General features: G+C 40.7%; 1 protein-coding gene across 2 annotated transcripts in view; it reads right to left on the bottom strand.

The window, feature by feature from the left end:
• Nucleotides 1-26,568, bottom strand: part of grb10b (growth factor receptor-bound protein 10b) — a 68,414-nt gene extending 41,846 nt beyond the window's left edge. The window contains exons 1-3 of one of the 2 annotated variants that reach the window (XM_079693477.1): nucleotides 26,287-26,568; nucleotides 6,826-6,954; nucleotides 1,068-1,164 (exon numbers count right to left, since the gene is read on the bottom strand). In XM_079693477.1, coding sequence (XP_079549603.1) covers nucleotides 1,068-1,164; nucleotides 6,826-6,876 — 148 coding nt within the window. In that variant the 5' untranslated portion in view covers nucleotides 6,877-6,954; nucleotides 26,287-26,568. The remainder of the gene's footprint in view (nucleotides 1-1,067; nucleotides 1,165-6,825; nucleotides 6,955-26,286) is intronic. The other variant, XM_079693476.1, reaches the window with a different exon arrangement.
• Nucleotides 26,569-27,759: the final 1,191 nt, after the last annotated feature.

Genomic DNA, 27,759 nt, shown 5'->3' with positions numbered 1-27,759 from the left:
AATGAATCAAGCTCCTGACTACTAACAAACTATTGAAATAAACAAAAATAAAACATATTTCCCTCTAAAAAAATTATCATTCAGACAGTGTAAACTAAATGTCTTGGTTAAATTATTTCGTCTGTCTCTCTGGTCTTCTTGAGTTCCCTCCATCCCGGCTGATCCTGAAAAATTACAATGTAATTTCTGCTCCATTTATTTCCCATGCCAGTGCCAAGCGTTCTAATTCACTGGTTGGGACCTTGCAGACTCCCCGCCCTTACCTCCCATGCTGAGCCAATATTGTGCTTAAATCTCATGCTCCGATTGTCATGGATGAACCCTGTATGGTACAATTAGATAGACGGCGTAATTATAATGGCACCCTGTGTCTATGCAGATCATCCTTTGAACTGCTGAAATGTTTACAGCGGAAGAGGCCCAAATATATATTATCCCCCTTGTCGTCGCCCCCCCCCCCCCCCCCCGGCCCAGTGGAAGATAATGAGGAGCAAGCTGCTGTCCACACTGTACTGAAACACACACAAACCCATAGTACTACTACAACAATCCCAGGTAATTTCGATGACCTTTGTAGTCTTTATATATGAAGAGAAATGGACACTACACAGCTTTTGTTGCACCAAGTCAATGTACAGTAAGTCCCAGAAGAAGGAAATATCATATGACAAGTCCTATTGTGTAAAATCTATGAAATCTGATGTCAGCGCATTACCAAGTATGTTTTCCTGTGTCATACAACACCAATGTAAATCAAGAATAATGGATGGGTTTAATGTGCAAACATCAGCATACACACACCCAACCACCCCCACGCGCACGCGCACGCGCGCACACACACACACACACACACACACACACACACACACACACACACACACACACACACACACACACACACACACACACACACACACACACACACACACACACACACACACACACACACACACACACACACACACACACACACACACACACACACACACACACACACACACACACACACACACACACACACACACACACACACACACACTTCTTTTGATGGTCGGTGGTGTACCAACCTTGATGGTTAGGGGAACTCCGATTGGCTGATTGCTGGAAGCTCGGACCAATGAGGTCAGCTTGTCGGTGATTGGAGGACCGGTCTATATTGTCCTGCTGTTGGAGAGAGAAGCAAGAAAGAAAACATGTCATATTTCAAAATAAAATATTGCAATCAACATGGTAAACACAAAGAACAACTCCATGGAATGGCATTTTAGCACGGTAAGCTATACATCAGGATGACTGGTCACATATTGAAGAATTGTATGCGGGACTATTTTAAATGCAGACAAAACAAATAAAGTATAGAGTTTTCTAAGTGCTTATAGCCGCTGAGGTCATTGCAGTTGTACATGTGTTCATAAAAGAGAGGCAGCTGTGCTCGCAGTATTTGTTGAATCTAATGTGAAGTATTTGCCTTCAAATGTTTATATTTTTAATTAACCAATCATACCTTTTTTTTAAAATTATTTCTACATACCTTTTTTCTCAATTTGGAGATAATGCTACAAAATACATACATTTTTTTTATCAAATACAGAAAAATACAAAAAAGTTAGGAGAAAGATACTCTTTATACAGTGCCCGTTTGAAAACACTACTACATCCCACCAACAGTGTAAACACTGCCAGGTGTGTATCAGAGCACAATTTAAGATACCATTTAAAGACAATGTCCTCGTTTGACCTTTCTTACTCATATTATCATATCATATTTCCAATCACTGTAAGAAAATCCCACAGAGTATTGTAAACTATAAAACAAACCTAAAGCACAGGTACTTTTAATTGAATTTCAAAGGTTTTAGATACATTTTGTTAGATGTGTTCCCCTTTACAGGCTGCTTAAAGAATTGCAAGCTCAAATTTGTCCACAAAAACAACGTTATAGTGCTCATTTATTTTCTAAATCATCTGTAACAACATGGAAATGATCTTTACAAACAAGACTTATTGAGCATTTTGTAGGGATTTCACTCACTGTGAGAGTAAATCTTGAGGTAGAATTCCACTCTGATGACTCAATTCTTCAAATAAAATAATCTACAAAATAAAGAATCCATGATTTGCCAGTGAAGAAAAAGTTATAAGTGTTCCTCTCTGCTGCATACACCGTCGCCTACGTCCACACTAAAATGGATATAACTGGAAAGTCAAAGTCAGCATATGTTTCTGTCCACCAACACCCCCCCAACCCTTCTGCTATACCAACTAACCCAACCGCATCCAATCATTACATTGCATTGTTCCGTCTTTGTATTGTCTTGCATTCCAGACGTGCGCAATGGGACTAACCTTCTTTTGAAATAAAAAAAGGGAGGTAAAATAACCACCGCATCACCCGATGTATTCCCATTAAATAGCAAACCCCATCATTAACACATACTGTGTGGGGATCCAGCTACCAGACTGTGACTGATCCATACCCAGCCACCCAAACAGCACTGGGACACTGTTTGGTGGAGGGATGGTACGCTGTTAGTGTGTGTATGTGTGTGTGTGTGTGTGTGCGTGTGTGTGTGTGTGTGTGTGTGTGTGTGTGTGTGTGTGTGTGTGTGTGTGTGTGTGTGTGTGTGTGTGTGTGTGTGTGTGTGTGTGTGTGTGTGTGTGTGTGTGTGTGTGTGTGTGTGTGTGTGTGTGTGTGTGTGTGTGTGTGTGTGTGTGTGTGTGTGTGTGTGTGTGTGTGTGTTCTGGACAGGATGGTCATGGTTCAGCTCCACTGAGCAAAAATGCAGGGATTCTTTCAGACCATATACCGGTCTTGAAGCTATTTTGCATGTCTGGGAGTAAATGAGTTAACACACATGCACTAAAGAACTAAAGGATCTTTAAAGCACAACTTGATCTCTTTTGTGGATCTTACCGACAAAAGTCCCAACTCCCAGACAGCCTTTGATGCCACTATGGACGATTGACAAAACTTTAACTTGGGGGTTTAATCCTATAAATACCGACCATTTAGCATAATTCTCAGCCATGCCATTGGCTAACTCTGCGTTTGCGTTTGGCTAAGGGTTTACTAAAGCTTATAATGTTGAGACAACAAAGACTGAGGGGAAAAAAAGTCAACATTTCTTCTTTTATTGTGTGCTGAATGAAAAACCCAGATGGGCTTCATCTTTTATACTTGTTTTTACTTTTTTTTTCTCATACACTTATTATCTTAGACATATGCACACACACACACACACACACACATGTTGCTTACGTTAGAGAGGGGTCAAAATAGGACTGAGGGTAGGCCAAGTTTTGACAAGTAGCATATAAGGGCCATTTTATATTGATGAAGTTGAAAGGGACTTCAAATTAGGGGTCGAGGGTTTAGCTTTTAAAAAGGGGTCAGTGGAGGGCCAGAGACAAGGTTAAGTCACTGAAAGCAACACAGACACAAAAGTCCAGAGATCGGGGCTCAAACAAAAAGGAAAAGACTGAGACGCATGTCAAGCTACGCCTTTAAAAGAGGTCAGACTGAGGTTAAATGTAATGACCGGCTATTGAATATAGATCAGTACTTGGGCTTACTGATGGCCTTTTAGCTAAGAAAGACCAGCTGAGAGTGGACTGGATTCATAAGAACATTTAAAAAATGGCATGAAATGTCCATTATGGTTCGCTTAACCCAGAACTAACTTTTAGGAAATCTTACTCAACCTTCTAGCAGAATTATTTTGCTGACAGTAATATTGCTTTCTGTATACAGTCCTGGTAACACCTTCATGAATACTAGACAGCAAGTGGAAATCCCTTCTTACATAATTAACCAGAATGGGATCAGGAGGTCACACTAATGTCTGCTCTAGTGCTTCGTTTATCTGTTTGTTTATACAGTGGGACTCAGCTGCTTTCACAGCACAGCTGAGCTGCTGACAAGCTGGGCTTTGACATTTATTTACATAACATTGGCGGATAAAAATAATCATATTTTCTTTTAATAAAAAAATATCCAGTAAAGCATCCCTCATCCCTAGATTAATAAACATTAAACATGGAAGCATCTACCAGTGTGTATCAAATCATCCCTGTGGAATATATCATTCTTAATCTGGTGATCCTGCCTTGCCACTGCAGCCAGCAAGAAATTGAGGCATTCATTTGCCTAATAATGATTTAATACTAGAATCATAATGCATTACATTAAAATCTGTTGACGGACTGAGTAGAAGCTGCAAAGTCAACTCAATAACCAAAGCCTCAAGACCAAATCTACATTTACACACGACTGAAATTACCCACAAACAGAGCAGTGAAATATAAACATTGCAAAAGCTTAAGCAAAACAAATGGAATTGTGTGCCTAGTACACTAGAGGGCATACAACTATCCATGACAATTATTTTATAGGTAAACAGAGATTCCTTGAGCTCTGCTTACACAGCATTTTACTGTCTAATCGACTCAAGTTTTACTATACATGAGGGCCCAGATTGGTTTTACATGTATATACAGCATAGCATGTATTTATGGAAGTTTAGTTCTTTTAACAGCTATAATTCAGTGTGTGTGTGTGTGTGTGTGTGTGTGTGTGTGTGTGTGTGTGTGTGTGTGTGTGTGTGTGTGTGTGTGTGTGTGTGTGTGTGTGTGTGTGTGTGTGTGTGTGTGTGCAAACTAGAGTATGTACATTGCACACTGACTATAGCCTCAGTTGCTAAATTCAAAAACATGTAAGAACTAAATGATTCTTCACTGCAATCACATTGTATGGCTTTTAAGGCAGTGTCTAATAGTGGAATAGTCTATGTCTGCTAAATATAGTAGTATCAACAAAATACAACACATGGTGAGAGCTTGGTGTGTTTGAGAGATTGGTGACATTAGCACATTAGCTTACATACAGTATATTTACAATTCTCTTTTTTTGGATACTATATGTGTGATGATTCATCACAGGGGGTATAACTTCAGCTTCAACTCAGAACTTGTCCCCTGTAGTTTTATTTTTGTTGGGTTAGGTACCTGACTTATATGGATTTTTGGTTTCTGTCTCTCTAAGCTGTGGAGATACAAGAGAGTGTAGCAGACTGAACTCTCTGTCCTCTAGCTCTGATGTCAAAGGTCATATATAAAGCTGTTGCCCAGATGACCTGCAGACAACAGAATAGCTTGATTAGGCTAATAGTGCTACTGCCCTAATACAAATGTTTGGAAGCCCTTTGCTCTACGGAGGCTTCCGTGAAAATCCCACCCCTGACCCTAAATTAAAACCAATATTCCAGTTGAGTGCACCCTTGCTAAGTAATACATCGGCACATCAGGATTAAAACTGTTTAGACTGCCCTAACATTGTTGGTGAAAATTCAACCTAAGAAAAGATTTGATTAAATGACAAAAAACAATCTGCACCTCAGGTTCAGCTAGTGAGGCTGAAGCGATAGAATTTGGTCCCAGAGGACTTATTTCTGACAATGAGCCAACATTTGGTCATGTAGAAGCATATCTTCCTAATGAATGCAAAAGTTCTGTTTTTAAGATAACAAATTAGCACAACTCCCAATTCACATGCCTGGACAATAGTCCCATGGTCAATTCATTTGTGACAGGACCAAAGATCAACATTGCTTGATTTGTTGATTTGCTTTATAAAAATATGTAGCATCCTTTTCAATTGTAAATCTGCATTGATTTGCTCAGCCCATCCTTGTCCTGCTTTTTCTCTCTCGATCACTGTGAAGCAAACAAATGTTCATAACAAATGCTGTTGATTATCATGATTGCCTTGTCATTATATTTGGTTGAAGTTGGGTTCCTGTAATTGCTTTGCTTTTTCAATCATGTGAGCTACAGTCAATCAACACAAACCCAGGATAGAAATATAAAACTGTTGGCCTTTCTATGCATGTTTTTGTATTCATTGCTCATTTTCCACAACAATATAATAAGAGCTTTTGAAAACGCACTCAAGGAACATGAAATATGATTTCCACAGCGAGAACACATTAAATACCCTCGAGTACAAAATACCCTAGTGTATGTGTCTCTGTTTGTATGGGTACAAGCACATGGGCCGACCATAGAAAAAGAGACCAGCTGTTACCTGGGGGCTTGTCAGCCACAAGATGCTTTTGTACCTCTGTTGGACCAACACTCTTTTATAGCCCGTCCCCCTGCAACTCTTTGTGAACTCTATGTGTTCACAGTGGTGGAATGTTATGACCATATCACTGCCATTCACCAACTCTCTCTTTAGATTTGACTAGACTAAAAGGACAAACTGTAACAAAAGGCCATTCTTTTATTCCCCTCTCTCTTACAAGTAATCCAAATAGACTATAAGAGCATCATCAAAAGAGACCGGGACAGGCAGGATTTGGCAAGGGCCGACTGTTGGAAAGTACCGCAGTGACCTGATTCACACCCACCCCCACCGTTTCCTAGAATTCTTGGAAGCAAATCTACAGAACCTTGAGTACTTCTTGGCTGGTTTATTATTAGTTTCCCATGCTGAATAATAGAGTGTCTGGTGTGTAGAGGTCCAATTTCATAAACTCATCCAACTAAAAAATTCCAAGAAGTCTAATTTATGAGTTATGTTCGCCATGCCCTGGCGATAAACAAGTCCAACATCCGACGCAGTGACACGATCCAATGCAATGCAATTTATGCAGACAATGGCACTATTTCTAATCCAAATCTGGCTTCACACTTGATACTGACATCAACGCCTGGCTTCAAACTTTAGTCTAGGGTGTCTAGACTACAATGGCAACATTTCATCTCTACAAATTGAGCTGTTAAAGTAGCATATACATTCTTCCTACATAGGAAGGCTCCATTTACCTGATAATTTGGATGATGCAGGAAATAATCCGGACATCCGGCCACAGCCATGTTAAGTGTTTCTCAGCCCTTTTGTACAATTTGCTTGGCTGGATCAGTTTCAATACAAGATGAACAGAGAAGATGAACCTGTAGAGGAAGAAGAGCAGACAAAATGGAGGTTAGTATAAAACTACACAGGAAAGTGAGAAGGTTCAACTGAGAAAGGATGAAGGAAGGGGAGGAACATTTTGTTTAAGTTCTGTGGAGACAAATATAGCACAGAGCACTTGACTAAAAAAAAAAAAAATTACTTTCATTCAAAATGAACGTCAACACTGATACTTGTCCCTCCCTTTGTCCAAAAAAGGAACAGATTGTGACAGACATCTGAAAAAACAGGCTTTGCAACATGACCAAACATTTTGTAAAGGAACTAAAGAAAGTTACATTTTTGGTCACTAGATTTGCACCAATCTATTGTAAAGTGCACGTAGTGGAGTTGCACTACCCTTTTCTTTGTTTCCCTTTATTTTACCAGGATAAGTCTTATTGAGATTAAACATCATTGCAGCACAGACAGTACCTCAAAATGTTATCCAAGAACATTACTTGAGTTAATGTGCTTGATTATATTTTACAACAGTATTTTTAGAGCAAATATGAAGAAATCTGGCATCTTCTGCAATAATCTATTATGAATAATGGAACAAGAGATGCTTAACTCAATGAGAGTTCTGATGTTTTGGGTTTTGTTAATAATTCCACAGTCTAAGACCCGACCGGCTTATCTCACCGCACTTTGATGGCTTGGCGTTTGTAAATTAAAATAGCTGCGATAGAAGTGGCACCTCAAGGGACTTTAAAGGCGTTGTTCTGATCTATGAAGCCTCCCTCACGGACTTCCTTGAGTCAAATAACCCCAAATGCAACAACATGGACTTTAGTCTATTTGAACTTCTTAAAGTGGGTATCCTATTAACCTCTTGGCACTGCTGCCACTGAATAAACACCTGTAAATGTGGACCCAGAAATACCCTGCAGGCACCTCTCCAGGTCTTAAGTTAGATCCCAGGGTTATTTGAAGCCGAGCAGCTTGGGCTTGCAACTATAATAGTCTTTTATGCAGCAGTTCATGAACCTGTGTTGGTGTTTTAAAAATATGACCAGCCATTTTATAGACAGCTAATATTATCCCATGTTTGCATTAGTGGTGGTGCACGGCTGCCCGTGTGGCCTCAGAGTGTGTGTATATGTGTGTGCATTTCTGCCTGCACATGTGCTACTGCCTGCGTAAATGTACTGTGTTGGAATATGTTTGTGTGTATATGGACGTTTACATATGCTTTGCATGTGAGCCTTTATGTGGGTGTGTAAAAGCACTATTTTTAGGATTTTTAGGGCCTTTGAGAAGCTTTACAGAGTTGTGTGTGTTGCCGTCTTTGACCGGCCTGTCCGTGTACAAAGATTGGACCACCCTACCCCCGGAAGAGTAAAGTACCACAATGTACACTGGAAAAACTGTTAAACTGCAAAACCTTCTGAATAATTGAATGTGAGAAAATAAACAGGCAATACAATGAACCATCCTTTTAAGTCAAACTAAACATGACAGCATTGACTTTAATGTCCGAGTTACGCTTAAAGTGATTCATCAAAATTGAAAAAGGGCACATGAGAGATGTTCGAACCATTCCTACTATCCGACCAACAATTCAGCAGTTGTTATCCTGAAATGTTGTCAGCTGATGAGATTAAAAATAAAAATGTAGATGTTTTTTGAATGCCCAAAATGTGTCTTGCAACTAATGATCAAACCATGAATGCATTCTAAAGAAAGAACTTGGCACCACGATTACTGGGACCACTAAAAGGGCTTGCTTCAAACAAGTGTGTGTGTGTGTGTGTGTGTGTGTGTGTGTGTGTGTGTGTGTGTGTGTGTGTGTGTGTGTGTGTGTGTGTGCGTGTGTGTGCGTGTGTGTGTGTGTGTGTGTGTGTGTGTGTGTGTGTGTGTGTGCCTTATTGTGTCAGTCCATGTGTGTGGCCTGTCCGGCTGGCATGCAAGGACAGCTCGTCATTTACACATTATTTACAGACACACAGTTTACAACAAAAACAAAACAAATTAACATCCGCCTAAACTCTCCGAGCCTCATTAGGCGCAACACACACCGGCGGCCTAGATGTGGCTGAACTTCATGTTTATTATATTCAGGAGTCAGGAGGTTGTGCAAAAAGGACAACAGCAGACTTCAATGACCTGCATTAGAAGTTAAACATAATGGTCGCGCCTCACAAAAGCTTTAATCCTTATCAAAATTGCTACTCTCAATTCAGGAGGATTCAATTGTAAACATTTAATGCCACTGAAATAAAAGAAATATGTCCTTTCAACATTAGTGGTTTACATTTCTCTTTATCTGTTTGTGATAAAACATAGGAAAATCTGATGCATTACACAAAGAATTAAAATACCTAGCAAGTTTCAAAGTGCTCATAAGTGCCAAAGTGACTCTCAGTGACTGATATATTGACCAAACACACACGCACCTATGCTTAATTGCTCCTGGTCGCAATCAAAGCCATTCCATTGTGAGGATTAGACCCTCTGAGAGCCATTTGATTTGATTTCTTCCACTTCAATAGTGTACTGAAATGTAAGCATCTCTGACCTTGACAGTGCAATTATCCGGACAGTGTCGCCGCGCTAGAAAGACTAGAAAGGAGGACTTGGGGGTATGGCAGCTGTACCCAGCGGTGAGGTGACTGCATCTGGATTAATTAAAGTGATTTTTGCTCAAACTTCCATGAGGAAAGACGTTTAGCTGGTGGACTTCAAACCAGCTTCAAACACAACAGCCTTAAGAATGGCCATTATGAATCATAAATCCTTTTCAGCACTATCCTGCTTGAGACTTTACAGCAAATATTCTTCACATATGGTGTTCTACTCTGGTGTCACAGACATTGATGCTGGGGGCAATTCATACAATTTAAATTTAAAAGGTTTTAAATCATTACCTGGAAATATACAGTATGTATCTATAAGATAAGAAATCTGAAAGAAACATTTTTGAAAAACGTTGCCTCCAACTTTCAAATCTGATAATGTGCATCTACAAAACACACACACACTACACAATTGTTAACTAGTGATGGATTGGCATTTTATTTTCCACTGCAAAATAATAGATCATTCAAACAAACACTTATGCTTTAGAAAAGAGCCCGCACCAATGTGACGTGTATGAGATTTGTACTTAATGAGCTAGAACATGCAATGTTATACGACATTGCCGCTGAGCCAATAAGCCATAAACACTGAGACAATTATTAAGTTAGGGATTTTCTCTACTAAAAAGTTTCATTAAACTGTAACATGGGAGTGCACATGTGAACTTGTAAGACACAAGTAAAGATAAAAAAAGTAGGCGACCATGTCACCAAGTCACAATTGTGGTGAAACTCTATTACTGCAGTTAGGAGAATGAACACACCTTGACCTCTAAGTGGTACATGCTGTAATGGTTGTCACAACATAAAGAGGATGAGTCACTATGGAGGTGAAGCTAAACTTACGTGGGAGAAGAAAAATAGCCTTTGACCGCGCCACATTTTTGCTGAGTTCTGAAACTATAACCAACAAGTGTATCATGAAGTGGAGCAGCTGTTTTTGTGGGCCAGCATGCTTAGTCAGTCTAGGGGTTAATGTGCTGACATATGCTTACATCTCAAGGGTCCAGCTTTAACATCCCAGGGTGATAAGCCCTGCAGGGAAGCCAAAGGTGAGGCCTGGGATCAACAGAACCCTGGGCTATTTAAAGTAAAGCCTAATTGAAACCGTAGAAACATTTCCCTGAAAAAATGTGGTGTATCATTGGCTGACCGGCTCACCAGACCAAAGATGGATTATAGGAGGACTTTACAGGCTGCAGGCCTCTGTTTGCAACAAATATCATGAGGGTACTGTAAACAGAACAAATTATCCATAAAGGGATAAGGGATGGCAAAGCAAAAGTAACAATATAAAAAGCTTTCAAAATGTTTTTTAATTGAGACACTACATATTTAGGCTACAACTTCCTCCTATATTTAGTAAAAGGTTATTAGGTTCCATTCTGGGAGCCTTTTCCAAGGAGTCCAATAAAAATACCTAGAGTGGAAATGGAAATATTAAACTTTTAACCTCAGGTTTGTAGGTCAAACTTGAAATAAAAGGTGTCTTCTGAGTTGCACGTCCAAACATGTGTTGTAAACTTAGGAGTCAGTTAGGTTTTTTGACCCGTCTGCCAGCCTGTTGGTCTGGTTTGTCTGTCTCAACTTTCAACCTGTCACTCTGTTTCGGATTGCATTTCCGTCTGTCTGCCTGTCTCTCTCTTTACCTCTCTGTTTACTTGTCAGCCGTCTAGTGACAGTGAGTGCCAACCTCATACATTTCTGTGAGGCATCTGAACTATATATACATATATATATATATATATATATATATATATATATATATATGTCCTTTCCTAAATGGGAAAACATTCTAAATAGTGAGAGATATTTATAGCGGGCATTAAGGCTGCTCGATTATGACAAAAATCATAATCACGATTATTTTGGCCAATATTGATATCACGATTATTAAATACGATTATTCATTGACTTTGAAAACATCCATTTATTTAACTTTTTAAAAAAAATGTGAACAGTATGTTTTTAACGGTTGATTACCCTGAACTTTAGGTATAACTAAACTGAAAAAACTTTATTTATTTATATCTACATTTAAATAACTAATAACAAAATAATAAATACCAATAAAAATCAACAAATATTTTGGAGCGCACTTCCACAACCTACTAAACATATATAAATATGATAACTAATGTCACTAACAACCTGTAATGTTTATTTATACTGCTACCCGCAGTGCTCTTATTTTGGTAACCCCTTATCCGGAAACCGGAAATAGTGGTTAGTAAAAGCTGACTGTACCCTAGAGTCAACTTTTGACTCTAGGGCTTTTAGGGAAGGGCGAAAGCGCACGCGCGGGCAGGATGTATAACACAAGACAAATTGAGAGCATCATTGCGAAAGGGAATGCAGCAAAATAATAGTTTAATTTTGATTACGTTGTTTTCGTAATCGTTGCAAGAAAAATCGTAATTGAGATGAAAATACGATTCATTGCACAGCCCTAGCGGGCATCCAGAAACATTCAATTGCTTAGTAAGTGTGAGTAGGAAGAAAAAGTTGTCAGATTGAAAGGTCCCATGTCTTGGCCATTTCTACTGATCATAATTCCATTGTTGAGGTCTACTAGAATATATTTACATTGTTCAATGTTCCAAAATCACATTGGTTTTCTCATACATTATCTCTGTAAAGTACTTTCGAAACACTGACCCAAGCACACCTCTTCAGATTGGCTTTTCATTTGTGAATTATGTTGTGTTGCTGTTTTAATATTTTTTTATTCTATTTTATCTCGTTTTATCACCACTGTAAAGCGTCTTTGAGCACCTGAAAAAGCGCTTTGAAATTAAATGTATTATTATTATTATTATTATGTGTATTCAGTCTCTGTCCTAAATGCCTTGTTGGAGCTCCTGCCCCCCCTCTCTATGAGCCCACTGTGCTCTGATGTGTGTTTTATGTGTTAAAATGGCGTTTGTTAGCAACCAGAAAATGACACTAGTTTCTGTGTTAGAGTTTTACTCGCTACAGGGTGTACTTTGAGGGTTTGTGACTTTGCAGACCGTTTACATGCAGAAAAAGCTACATAACACACAAGAGGACGGGTAATAACCAGAAAAGCATATGATGGGACCTTTAAACCTTCAATCAACTTCAGTGTTACTGAATAAAATCATGCATTGTGGTCTAGGTATTGAAGGATTATGTAGATTCATGATAGCCATTCTGCCTTCGCTAAAGCTATTACTAGAGTATCTATTTTGAACAATAGAAAAACTGGATTACCGTGTCTTTACTGTGTAACTTGTTGGATTAGAAGACTTTCAACTCAACCAAATAGGGTTTCCAATGTACAGCATGCACTCTCAGGAAGTACGCATGCACGGTAAGATTTGCAGAAGCATTTCCTACCACTAATGGGGATTTACTGATATGGATACGGGTATCATGTGTCTCCGGCCGGAGCCTTCTGGACAAAAATAGTCAGAGTGATGAGGCATTTATTGTTTAGTATTTACATGCAAAATTAATGTCTTTTTTTGGATTAAAGGGAAAAACCTAAATATGTTGTGCATGTACGTGCATATAGTCATTGTTAATTCAGACAACTCATGATTTGATTTTCAATTAAACAGATCAAATCTGTAAAAAAAACTCGGCAAAACATTTTTCTCTTTACATTTTGGAATAAAGTGATCCTATTTTACAAATGTAGCCTCAAACCCAAACTCAAAAGTGCTGAATGGCAGCATCTGTACATCTCATCTGTGCAGCTGTGTCAACTATATTCCCTCTGTATATATTTGTAAAATGTGTTCATCCCAGTCAACTTGCCTTCAGCTGATTGGACTGGACATAGCTTAACACCGGGCTGTTCAGCTCTGCTCAGTCATCTTTGGAATGCAGAGAGCACATTCCTTCCATATAGGGCACTCGGTGAAAAAAACATGTGCAATATAGCAAGACCTCAAATAGATTGATTTGTGAGCCAGCCAGGGATATGGTGCGTGGTGTTGAAACAAAAGTGAGGAACATATGGCAGAACTGGTGACTGTGTCTGTGCATACATAACACACACTGATTGTAAGCTTCCTAGTACTTAGGTATCATAAGGTCACAAGGGCATTTTCTTATGCTTCTAGGGGTCAGGTCGTGTCAGGAACCAAAGTGTTTTATCTTCTACACCCTGGGGCAGAGGTCCGCACAGGTCTGTTTTTTCTATCTCATAGTGCTCCTACAGGAGTTCCTATGACTATGGCCAGCTCCTGTAGGGAGGCTGATCACTCCCTGGTCCCTTGTGTTCTATGTAAAACCCCTCTGCCCCATCTAACAAGGAACATTTTTGCAAAACCTACAGATTTGATTACAGTTTGATTTTGATTGGGGAAAAATCGATCTGTGTGCTGATGTAGAAACTGCATGGTCTTATTTTTATCTTGGTTTTATGAAAATTATAGATAAACATGCACCTCTGCGTAAATTTAGAGTGAAGGGACGAAACAATCCCTGGTTTTCAGCTGAACTGTCAAGTCTCCTTCATGAGAGAAACAATGCCTGGGCAAAGGCTAGGAAATCAGGCTCAAAGGTAGAATGGCTACGCTTTAGGCAGCTAAGGAATAGCTTCACTTCACATGTCAAAAGTGCTAAGTCAAAGTACTATTTGTCAGTTACCACAGAAAACCTGAATAATCCTAGGAAATTTTGGAAAGCCATAAAATCGATTTCCACTGGTGATATCCCAAATGAGCTACCTCCGTGCCTCACCACAGCATCTGGCATTATATCAGACAGGGCTACTATGCTAAATTGCTTTAATAAGCATTTTGTCTCTTGTGGCTCTCTGTTTGATTCTGTTACTGACTGTGCTTCTGCTTCTGTGAACGCTCCAGTCCTTGACTCTGAACAATGTGGTCTGGAAAACCCTTTCAGTTTTACTCCTTTAACTGTTGGTATTGTTCATGAAGCTTTATCCAAGTTAGATCCTAGGAAACCGGCTGGCCCGGACAACGTAGAACCTTTCTTTTTAAAGATAGCTGCAGATTTTATTGCTCCACTTCTTACTTCTCTTTTTAACCTCTCCCTCAGCACAAATACAATTCCAAAAGTAAGGAAGTCTGCTTATGTCCTGCCTCTACTGAAAGGAGGGGAGGCAACTATTTTAAATAAGTATAGGCCAATCTCTAAATTGTCAGTTCTGGCTACGGTGCTCGAACGACTTGTGAGTGAACAAGTAAAGGAGTTTTTATGTATAAATGATATCCTGTCTAAACATCAGTCAGGCTTCAGGAAGAAACATAGCACCATCACTGCAACAATGAAAGTGGTAAATGATATTACTAGTATGCTAGATAATAAACAGAGTTGTGCAGCTCTGTTTATTGACCTTTCCAAAGCGTTTGACACCGTTGATCATCGCGTTTTAAAACAGAGGCTACTCAGTATTGGCATATCCAGCCATGCAGTGGGGTGGTTTGTGAACAACCGGTACCTCTCTGAAAGGTCCCAATGTGTTCACTTTGATGGGCTGTCTTCTGAGTGGTTAAACATTGCTAATGGTGTTCCTCAAGGTTCTGTTTTAGGTCCACTTTTATTCTCCATACAGTATATATCAACAGTTTAGGTGAAAATGTGGATGAAGCTACTTTACATTTCTATGCGGACGATACCGTGATGTACTGTGCAGGTCCCTCCATTCAGGAGGCAGTTGTTAAATTACAGGCTGTTTTTAACATTATTCAGAATCAGCTCTCTGAACTAAAGCTTTTTTTAAATGTGGATAAAACCAAGATAATGCTCTTTTCAAAAGCTAAAAAGACACCAGAGCCTGTTTTAGATATCGTATCTACGCAAGGAACAAAACTTGAAGTTGTTGCCTGTCACAAATACCTTGGTATCTGGCTTGATGACTGTCTCTCTTTTAAACTTTATGTCAATAACCTGCTTAAAAAACTGAGGGTTAGGCTAGGTTTCTTTTTCAGGAATAAGTCCTGTTTCTCGCTTGAGGCCAGGAAAAGGCTAGTCACTGTGACCTTTTTACCTGTGCTGGACTATGGTGATCTGATGTATATGAATGCACCTGCCAACTACCTGAGCAAACTAGATGCTGCGTATCATAGTGCTCTGAGATTTGTCACAAATTGTAAAGCACTTACTCATCACTGTACACTGGTTTACCATCACTCACTGTACGGAGGCTCAGTCACTGGTACACTTTTATCTATAAAGCTATGTTGGGCAAACTCCCGTATTATATCTGTTCATTGATAAAGCAGAAAGTTGCAAGCAGCTATTGTCTGCGATCGCAGGATATAGTCTTGTTAGATGTACCAAGAGTAAGGACTGTCTTAGTTAAGACAGCTTTTATGTCCGCAGCTCCACTTGCTTGGAACAGTCAACAGGCAAAATTGAAATTGAGCATTTTTATTTCTCTGAATGTATTGAAGGCACGTCTAAATGAAATGAAAACTTTCTGACACTCTGGGTATTTGTAAATGTTGAATATGTAAATATGATATCCTCTGTTGTTTGTTTGTATGTTGTTTTTATGTTTCATGTGGAACTAAATGATGCAGGTCTCCCTTGTAAATGAGATCGATGATCTTAAGGGACCAATCTGTCTAAATAAAGGTTTGAAATTAAATTAAATTAAACAGAGAAGCTTTGCTTTTTTATAAGATATGTTTATTAGTCTTGATCCAAAATAAATGCCATTCAAGTAAAGAATGGCAGCTTGAGGCATGGTAAAGGAAACGTGTATACATGTAACATCATGGGTCATGTCCCTTTTCTAAGATGGTTACTGTAATATCCTTGGTGCATATCTTTTCTTGGCAGGTTGCATATTGCTTACTGGAAGCCGGGTTCATTTACATACAATGCTTAGACTAATCATTCACAGGCCTTCCTATTTTAGTATATGAAATGTCATCCTTGATAAAGAGGCTGACTGCACAAGATGAAATACGTCCCACGCCTGCCACATTTGTGTTGGCTCCTGTGTGATCTGTGGAATCCCACTGCAGCTCGGGCATCACTTTGTAGTAGGGCTGGGCGATATATCGAGTTTACACGATACATCGTGGATTGCACTACATGCGATGTCGTAAATGACCACATCGTGAACATCGAGTATTATGTTGTCAAATCAATTTCCCGCCGCGGCCAAAATGAGCTTTCCTTTCTCCCTCATAGACACAGTCACACACGCAGGCCCCGTCTAACTTGCACACAAACATTACACACATGCACAGTGACAGAGAGCAGGGCTCAACATTATAAATGGCCCGCTGGCTCTGAAGCACTATTTAGACACCCCGGGCCATCATAATGTACTTTCCACTTGCCCGCTCGGGCCATTAAAAATATTGCTTAAAAAAAAAAAATGGTCCTGTGGTATAGGTATTTTGACAAGAAATGTTGTTAAATTGTTTCGTTTATTAACGCTACACCATAGCGTTTCGTGAGGCGGTTGTCGTTGTTGGGTGAAAAGCAAACAGCTGTTTACTGCGGAGCCAGCGAGAGCAGGCTCCCATTTGCCCGTGAGCGCCGGGCAAAAAACTATCTTCAAATAAAAGAAAGTCACCGGAGGAGTTAAAGGAGAGTGACAGGTAGCATGAGAAGAAGAGGGAGAGAAAGTTTCAGCCAGCTTGATCGATGGAGTTGTTTTCTAGTGGTGCAGTGACGCGTCCTAAAACCCTTTTATAATCTATCGATTAGATTTATTATTCGAAAATTATAAAAGTAGGGAAGACATGTGGATATTATCCGGCTGAACAAAACGTGCATTTATCAGACAGGTTTGTTTTCCACAGACCTTATTTCCAGCTATTTTCAAAACCCTATGGAGAAATCCCATTGCTTTTTTGTCGAGGGAACCAGCAGCTTACTTCCTGGTTTTAGGACGCGTTACTGCACCTCTCAATATGATGCCAATATAAACAAGGTCTTCTGTCGGCTCTGTACATCAATTGCGACCTATGCAGACAAGTAAGTGAAGAGTAGAAAATATAAAAGGTATTAGCTTTAGGGAAATGTCCCAGCAGTTTAGGATAATGATGGTTCTAGTCTAATCTAATACATAGCCATTACATGTCTAACTCCTGATAATGACAGGAAGACAGAAAGCGCATTATACTAATAATAATAATACTACTCATAATAATAGCAGACATTTTTGAACAATGACCACATTATCCTTATTTTAATAAACCAAATATGAACAATTGAGGAAAATGAGGAAGAACTGATGATTCAAATGTTGTAGTACAAGTAGTAATGTAGTTAGTGCATAAATTACTATTGCAACAAATGTGTTAATTTTCTTCATTATTAGTCGATTTTTTTAAAGCAGACATATGTTGCAGGGACTACTAGAATCATCATACTGGCGTGACTGTAAACATCAAGGGGTTAAATATTTTTTTTAATTTGTTTTAGAGTACATTTCAGAATATCGCGATATATATCGTATATCGCGATATAATCAGTAAATATCGCGATATCATTTAGAGACCATATCGCCCATCCCTACTTTGTAGTAGTTTGAAACGTACTACCCTTCATGAATCCGATAAAGTGAGAGTGTGGATAGTTGGAAGTTATGTTCAATGAGGTATTTATCCATCAACATTGACTTTCCGACCGGGATTTGAAGCTGTTATCCATGTTTCGCCAAAGTCCCCAGACACTATTTAAAAAACAGGTATTTTAAATCTCAACACAGGGGTTTCTGGTAAATGTTTCTCTACAAGCCAGATGGTTATTTAGCAGGCAGCTGGTGCTTGTATGACCCTCTGCAACTCTAGCTCTAAACTTGATACATTTTAAGTCCGAAACCCAGAGCCAGAAGAGAGCAGCCTGTCACCTCAATAGACCAGCGTTTCTCAAAGTGTGGGACGGCAGAAATGTGATAGGTGGGTCGCGAATGTACGCGATGAATGGGAGTTTAAAAAAAAAAAAAAATGTTTAAGATTACTTTTTTGGACCTCAGGCCAGAATCGAACCTGGGTCCTCGCGGGCGTTAGTGGACTGTTACAGCCGGAGACTCGCAACGGCGGTGGACTTTCACAGCGCCGGATCCGCCGGAGCCTCGCAACGGCGGATGTTTGCGGCGGCGGGTGCGGTACCGGCGCAGCGGCGCTGTGAAAGTCCACGGCCCACCTATGTCAGAGCCAGCGGCCCACCAAAGGCAGCGACCCACCGGGAAAAGTCCAGAATCTCCCGATGGCCAATCCGAGCCTGCTCACACACACACACAACTGAAACCAAAATCATTTACAGCGTTGCAGTCGGGAAGAAAAGCAATGTGGAGTGGCACCTCACCACTTCAACAGGAGTTTAACCGTGCCCCTTTTCGAAATCCCGTTTATGTCCCCCCACTTTACAAATAGGCCTATGTTTATTATAATTTTTTAACGCAAGCCGTCATCGCCACGGAGGAGCACACAGCCTCTGTGAGCGAGCGAGACAGAGAGAGAGAGAGAGAGAGCGAGAGAGCTAGAGAGAGCACACATTTACCTATTTAATATAGCCTAGGTGTAAAACATAAAGTAATAAATCATTCCAATGTGTGCTATAGGACAGTAAAAAAATATAAAAAAGTTTAAAAGGGGAGTGATTAGTAAAATATGCATAAATAAAAAGAAAGAATGCTAACTAGGTAACATAAGATAAGAATAAACAAGTTTAAATTATTTGTTATTGGTTTTGATCATATTCTAAAGATGTTTGGATTATTGAAAAGTATACAGCTCCCTTTCAGTGTGTTGAGAGCTGTATCCATAAATTCATTTTTTGCTCAAAGTGCACCAGATTGAGGCATTTCACTTCAACATTAAAAAAAAAATCTTCCCGGGGGTGCATGCCCCCGGACCCCCCTAGAGGAGGTGAGGTCCCCCCGTGGAGGAGGTGAGGACCCCCCTAGAGGATGTGAGGTCCACCCCCACATAGGTTAAAATAATTAAATTGCATACATTTTCTTTTAGTTAACATTGAAAACGGGTCCCACAGACCCAAACAGCACACAAACGTAAGCATATAATAATGTTCAATGAAATGTGCTAAATATATACAGTGCAAAAAAAATAAAAAAGAGGAGTAAAAGTAGTAAATTGTTTTATTTTTTGAAAGTAGCTCTCATCCTAAAAAAGGTTGGAGACCCCTGTTATAGAACGATACAGTTGACAATTTTAAGCTTGGCCTACCATTTTATTGGAGCGATGAGGAACAGGTGGGGCTTGAAAAGGCCCACCTGTTCAAAGTGGGGAATGACAGAAAAAGTTTGAGAACCACTGCCATAGACCAATCACAGGTGGAATTAGTTGTGAAGGAGGATACAGGATAGCTGAGGGGCGGAACAGAGCATGTCAATCACATGGTGTTTACATGACTTGTTAAAAAAAAAGACACATTTAAATGATGCTTTACTCAATCGTATGATTTGAAGACACCCTTGTGGTGGGAATTATTCCGTGAATGCAATTCCCATGAGCTCTATGGAGCGTTTTAGTATCTATTAGCTAAGAGTTTGGTAAATACAGCCTAAAGGCAACTTACTTGAATTCACACTCTACGCTACCAATCCCTGACACTGTTCACGACCCTCCCTTCAGTACCACACCTGTCAATATCAATTCCAACTGATTCCCACTGATAATGGTGCGCTTTAACCAAATAGCTACCTCCCTCTTCCCCCCCCGACCCCCATCCTCAGCCAGTACTGCTCCAGTCGAGAACATAAACAGCGTCTCAATTGAAGAAAGGGCACAGATCCAACTCTGTGTCTGGGTACTTGTGGAGAGCCCATTGAAGTGAATGTACTGACCGTAACCCAACCCCTCGAGAGGGGAGGTCAATTATTCTACTGTATATGTGTAAACTAACCGAACAGCTTAAGTGAGAATATTTAGCCGGACACTGTGAGTTATCAAAACGTCCTACTGCGAGGCGACCTATAGATTCTCTGGGCTGGTGATTCCCCCTCAGACTCCCACCAGTCCTCACCTCTCTAGGCAGCCTTTAAAATGTATATATGCAAATGTGTTGGATTACACCAATGAACAACTGGACAGAATTAGGTCTTCATACAACTAAATAAACAGTTTAAAAATAGTCAAATAACGGTAATAATAATGGTCTTACACTAACCAACAACCCTGACCACGGCTCAAAACTATTGTTCTTCCAAGTGAAAAATGGGAGCGAGAGTTGAACAGAGCATCTCTGTATTCTGTTTTAATAAGCAGATTAGATGGTAGTCACTCCTCACTGGATCTGCTTGTTGCACATGTTGATTAGTCATTAATTGGCAGCTTTCATTATTTGAGAGCAGCAGCGTAAAGTGGGGCTATAAGAGAGGGCCTGATGTCATGCCGGGGGAGGGTGAATAGCACCAGTCTATGGGAGAAAGGCCTTTTAGAAAAGTAGACAGTTCCTAATTGGATGAGGATTTCATTGGGCTGCCTGGGAGAACTGGTCTTATGCAATGGCATAGAATGATGAATGAACGGAGCTTGGGACCAATTGTTCTTGTGCACAAGTAATGGTGGTCCGGAGGGCTGCATTAGATGGATATGCCTTCTCATGATGCCATCTTTACTACAACTGTTGGTAGCACATATTGTATTTAAATGACTGATGCTGTAAAATGCACAAAACTGTTGCATTTGTGCTACACACAGCAAAATGGCAGGTCGCCCTACATCTTGAGCAAAAAGTAGCACTTGAACACATCGCAAAGGATACAGCCAAAGGCCAACTAGCCATATGTTCTGCAAATAACTCTCCATACAAACAGGTCATAATAGTCCATATTAGTCATTAAAAAACGGTAACTTTTTCTAAGAATGCAGATGAATAAATGCATTTTCCCTCCTTACTTTAGTGGTTTGCCCAACACTGGTCTCCTCGGCCTTATGACCTCATTTTAAGCACCATAACACTGTGTTGTCGTATTGCATCATTAACATCTAAAACAAGAGGAAGTGTCAAACCCAAATAAAAGTGACCTTGTAGATAACCATTTAACTACGGTAGTATCAGAAGTTCTATGTGACCACTTGGTACAGGATTTATTTTACCTACTTACTCTTAGGAATGCTAACAAACTTGGCTGGCTGATATTGCTTCTAAGTCTGAGTATAATACCAGAAAACCAGAGGGAAGAAAAATGCCATTATGTATGACAAAATAAGTGCCTACATGGTGTGTGATTAAGTGATTGTAAGAGGGAATCAGAATGAGGTTTAGGACAGTGCTACGACTCAAGAAAATAAATTGCTGTGTTCCTGAAGTGGGAATTTTTCTAGGGGGGAAAAGCCCCTTATGTTTTTAATCATAAGGTATCAGATCCAGCAAAGCCAACTAACCATGTTTTGTTTTCATTTTGCATTGCAGATTCCAGCTGGTATATATGGTACAATAGGAATCGGGGCAAAAAGTGTGTACATATGTGCTAAAGAGATCATTTGGTCTGGCACATCACTGTGTGTCCACACCACATTACCTGCACCCACACGAGCATGTGCTCCCTCAGGTGTTCTGTTACTTACAGAATGGAGGCAACATTCCTGCCTCTCACACAGGCTGGTGTTTCAGCCACATTTGGTCCAATAACAGACAGTGAGAAACCCAACCCACTGTACACTTCAATGGTTAAACAAGCAAGCATTGCATCACCTTAGGTCACAAGTGGAAAGCAGTGAGAATTGGGTCTGTATAGGTCCATATTTACAGTATGAAAATTGGGGAAGATGGGGGATTGGTCCATTTGGGTATGGTTAAGCCACACCCAGGAAGAAGAATAATACCACAAAATGTTTCATCTGGCAAAGCTTTAGATTCTTAGAAATGACTCCTTACAAAGCAAAACACGTTTACTCAGCGGTTATAATGGAGAAAACAAGGACATAAAACAGTAATTGGGCTCTAATGTCAATATGGACACATGAGTCTTAAGGACTGTTAACTTGTGGAACCAAGTTGCTTTTATTTTAGATCAAGGCAGAAAGAGTCAACAGACATGAACTGTGCTGAGGTCCCCCCAGCAGGCTTGGGTTGATTGTGTCATGACATCAGGGAGGGGGTATTAACAGTGCATAACCCTAGTGCTGATTGACTGCTGGTTGACGCAAGACCCAATGGAATGCTGCCTGGAGCACGACCCCAAGCTCTTATACCACCAATACCAGCTAATAGGATACCACTGCCCCTTTTCCCCATGGCTGGCAGCTGAAACTATAAGCATACACTCAAGGGAAAACAGGGCAACAAATCTTATCTGCACTTGTATATCAATAAAAGGACTTGTTTTTCAAGTGAAGCTCGGGTTTTTGGTTATGGTTACGCAACACAGATGCTTAAGACTTTCTCAAAATACGAAAGACACAGGTCTGTATCCTAGAGCAAGTTGAGTATAGCTTATTGTAAGTATAATTATGTGCAATATGTGCAGTCAGCAGCCTTTGGCAGCCTGTAGTCTTGCAGAGTTCATGCCCCGTCATGCCTGTGCTTACTGAGCATAGACTTGAAATAGCAGGACTGGTGCTGAGGGGGTGAAAGAAACCGCAGCAAGAGCGGTTGCCATGTGCACAGAGATGTGACCACAACATAATTAAATGAAAGAAGGCAAGAAATAATGGCCAGGGGAAAAGAAAAAGAGAAATCTTCTTTGGCTATGAATGGGAGAGTGTCAAAAAAGACATGTTTGAAAAGACAACTAACATGTTTTAGACTGTATGCTGCATTCAGAGTGCCATGCCGTTTGTGTATCTACATGTTCCAGAGCAGGTTGCCAGGTTGAGTGGAGTATCAGCAGTTGGACAGATTGTGTGTTAGGCTTTAGTGACTCCAGAAAGGTTGCTGACTGAGCTTTGCTTGTCTTTACTCTGAAAAGTTTTGATGAGGTTACATTAAAGGTCCCATGACATGGCCATTTCTACTGATCCTAATTCCATTGTTGAGGTCTACTAGAACAGATTTATACTGTGCAAATTTCCAAACTCAAATTGGTTTTTCATACAGCATCTCTGTATAGTATGTGTATTCACTCTCTGTCCTCAACGGCTTGTTGGAGCTCCTGCCCCCCCCTCCCTGTGAGCCCGCTGTGCTCTGATGAGTCCACCACCGGTACAGCGGAACATCAGTGATTATGTGTTACAATGTTAGCAACAAGAAAATTACACCAGTAATTACAAACAGATGAGAATGCTGCGTGGGGTCTGGGTGCCGTGTTGGCGGGACGTTGCGAGGCTCGCTGCTGCGAGGAGCGGACAGTGTGAGCTGGCTTACTGGTGTGGTTTCCTGGTTGCTGCTGGACACAGCGAAACCCAGCCCCAGCACACACACACACCCGCAGCCAGTCTGGCTGTGAGTCTGTGTGTGTGCTCACACACAGACTCACAGCCTCGCCGTGTCCTGCCGTCTCAGGCTGAGAAATCCGCGGAGCTGAAGCTGAGAAAAAGATTGAGTGTGTGTGTGTGAGGAACGTAACATAATGGCTCCGTGGATTGGTCCATTTGATAAGAAAAAAATTGAAAAATGAAACATCTCCAACGAGGGGTTCTGGGGCAGCATAGACAGGTATTTTCTGTGTTAGAGTTGTATTCGCAACAGGGTGTACTTTGAGGGTTTTTGACTCTGCAGACCGTTTACATGCAGAAAGAGCTACATATCACACAAGGCGACGGGTAATAACCGGAAAAGCATGTCATGGGACCTTTAAGGTATACAGAGTTTTAATTAACCAAATAGTAATTAAGGCAGTATGTATTTAATGCCTACATGGACTCAAAACCACCAGACACTCTTTAACCATTAAAGAGATAATGTTATCTCAGCATTTCAACTAGTTTTTCCCAAGAAAGCTTACTCTGACAGGACAGATTTGGGATGCATTACTTACAAAGTCTTAGCATTTATATCAGTCCCTATGTTCTTCCTTCATCCGCAACTCCACTTTTTCAATGAGAAACCTGATCTGCATTCAAAACCTACAGGCCAACATCGATAGTTCCCAGAATCATAAATCCGGTTGGTTATGCAACTTTCTGCAGAAGCTGCATGCAGCCAATAAAGAAATTGATTTGGAAGAATGCCTAAAAGACAGGACGGATTAAATCTTAGATCTATGAAGGGTTGCTTTCTCGAGACTTTTACATATAAAGTTGGTCTAGATCAGCGGTTTTCAAAGTGTGAGGCGCGCCTCTCTGGGGGGCACCAGAGAGCTTCAGGGGAGGCGCAGCGTGAGAAAAAAAGAACGAGAAAAAGATGAGTAAAGTGTCACTTGCACACTTTTGGCTGTCTATGGAGACAGAGTTCCCCCAACTCGCCAAAAATGCTGAAAAAGTGCTCATTCCCTTCACCTCCTCCTACCTGTGTGAGTGCGGGTTTTCCGCATTGACTTTGATCAAACGCAAGTACCGGTCAAGGCTGCAGCCAGAGGATGATCTGCATTTATACCTGTCTACATTGCATCCCCGCCAGAGTCCTGCACGGGTCTGATTTTCAAGACCCGCTCCATACCCGCGACGTGCAATATCGAACGTATTTTGACTTGATATGAGATTACATTGCATGTTAATTGTTAGACGCTTTTATCCAAAGCCACTTACATACTTAGTACTGTGGGCGATCCCCACAGGAGCAATTTGGGGTGAAGTGTCTTGCCCATGGAACACAACGACATGCTGACTGCAGTGGGGTTTGAACCTGTGCTCCCCTGATCCGAACACCAACGCACTAATCCACTGCGCCACACACTTCCTACCTCCAGTTATCATTTAAAACAATCTAACAATAAACTAGTGGTGCACTTACAGAATGCATTTACAGCATTTGTCTGAGTGACAGCTTGAAGGGAGATAAGTATCCAAGAGATTCCTAAATATTTTCACATCAAACCCACTTCAGTTTGATAAGACTTCCCAACACGCTCCCTCTGGGAGCGCTCTTGAACTTATATTCATTCAGTACTCCAGAGCTGCTTAACAAGTGCACTGATAACACTTGTTATAGTCAGTTCAGTAATTACAAACATCTACTTATTGCATTACTGTGCTCGCTCCAAAAACTGAAAACCTCTCAGTTCCTCACTTTACCAGGATCCCCTGGAACCCACCCAAGAACCCTCTGTGGGGCCCTGGAGCCCACTTTGGAAACCACTGCAGTAGGGCTAGTAACCCTGGGAAAACGCCTCTTTCTCCCACTCCCCGCCCCCAAAGCAAATGCTGCCAAAAGGATAAGGCGATAAGACGAGACTGGCGGAACTCTCACAGAATTGAGTCTGTGAATGGGTCGGGGGGGGGGGCTGGAGTCCAACGGGGTAGAAAGTAGGCTATGGGCCACTGTAGTGTAACTGCTGTTACGCAATCGTAAACAAGGCAGGGATCAAAATAGTGTTGCCCATGCCATGAGACGCTCGAATCACAGTAACGGTTGAGAAAGGTGCAGCAAGGTGCACGAGACTCAGAAAAACTAACCCCGGAACAGTGCACGGTGGAAGTGTCCCACTAGAAAAGATAGAGTAGAGCAAATATTGCTGAATGCAACAGCCTGACCCGATGAATAAAGTTGTTTCCAAAGTTCAATAACTGGCCGCTACGTTGTCAGAGAGAAGGGCACAGACCGGTCCCGCGAGGCGGTTAACGCGCAGTGCGCACATGTGTTCAGACCCGCAAAACATAATCACAACAGCATATTAAACTTTTATTACACGCGCTAATGCCAACTCCCCGCGGACTTGTTATGCCCACCCCCCAACAAGAGGCATGGGAACAGCGTCTTCATCCGGTAACATGCACTCACCTTATAACCAGAGGCAGGCTACGACCCTCAGAGACGAACACGGAGTGGCAGTCAGGAGAAGAGGGACACTCGGCGGCGTTGGATGGATCAGGCCACGGTGGTCAACATTCCCGGACTGGACAGATAGACAGAGGCTGGAGGAAGTGGAGAAGGTGGAGGAGGAGGCGAAAAAAGTGGCCGCAAAGAAGACTGTAGGCAGCTCATACAGTCGGGCGGGGAGCAAACACACACACAAACACACACACACACACACACACACACACACACACACACACGCGCGCGCACAAAAACACGCACACACAAGCTCTCAAACAACTCCTCCCCCTTAGAACAGACCACGCCCACAAGTGAGGTGATTAATGCGGCGTTCAAGTCTCATGGGAATAAGGGCGTGTTCAGAAGATTCTGCTGTTTTTTCAAGAGCTCAGTTCAGTGTGTGCTGTTCATAGTAGCCTATCTGTACCTTTAAAGTGAAATAAAGCGAATTAAAGAGGGCGTTGCCTACTCTATAAGAATATATATTTGACCAGGTTGTTATATATTCAAGTTATCTTAGCCCATATAAAACCGATACCAAATATTTTTTAAGGAAGACAAGCAGTTGCTCAATAGAAAATTGTTCTTCTCTTACCTTTCTCCTAAATCAAGTTGTTGCATAACTTCATTTTCATGGAAAATATAATACAACCTCTAAATCTTACTGGTATTTAGAAATTATATTGATAGAATTGGTGACAATGATTATAGGCCTACTAATTTACCTCGCAGTTTTCATTCGCTTTGAAGATAAACACCCTTTAAAATATGCTAAGAATACTTTAACAGCCCTAACACAATTAGCATAAAACATTGGTTCAATTCATACTTCAGTTTATTATACTTTACTCTTTTAGGCAACAGGTTATTTTAAATACACTTTTATGTAAGAAATTAAACCCATTGAACATTAATGTTGAGTCATTCAACAAACATAAGCAACATTAATGGCTTGACTTTGGTCGGCCCAGGTTTAAATAAGGTTAAATAGGGGGGCTTTGAGGAATATCTAGGTAAGATGGTAGTGTTATGCACACTGTTGTTTACTGAGGACCATGTTAATAAAAATTAAACAAACTTGAATTCAGCTTCAGCCTTTCATATAAACATGGTAATCGTATTTGTTAACTGGCTTAATAAGGGCTAAGGTTACTGTATTGTATATGTAAGCTCGGTTAAGATTATTACCATAAGATCCTTTAAGGACATCAATGGTAAACCAAAGTAGTCACATGGTAATAATGCCCTGCTCTGACGTGCACAATCACAAATAAAAACACTGTGAAGTATGCATATTGCCCAACGGGGTGTCAAATCTCATTGCACCAGAGTAACCTTGGAGCACTGTTGTACTTATGAGCCTTGTGAGGATATTGCATAAGACATTCTGATGTGTATATGACTGACAGCAAAAGGTGTACATTCACCTAGTGGGTT

Source organism: Notothenia rossii (genome assembly GCF_949606895.1).
Source record: "Notothenia rossii genome assembly, chromosome: 7".
Classification (NCBI taxonomy): domain Eukaryota; kingdom Metazoa; phylum Chordata; class Actinopteri; order Perciformes; family Nototheniidae; genus Notothenia; species Notothenia rossii.
Note: the sequence above shows the minus strand (reverse complement) of the source record. Positions and strands in the feature narration are given on the sequence as shown.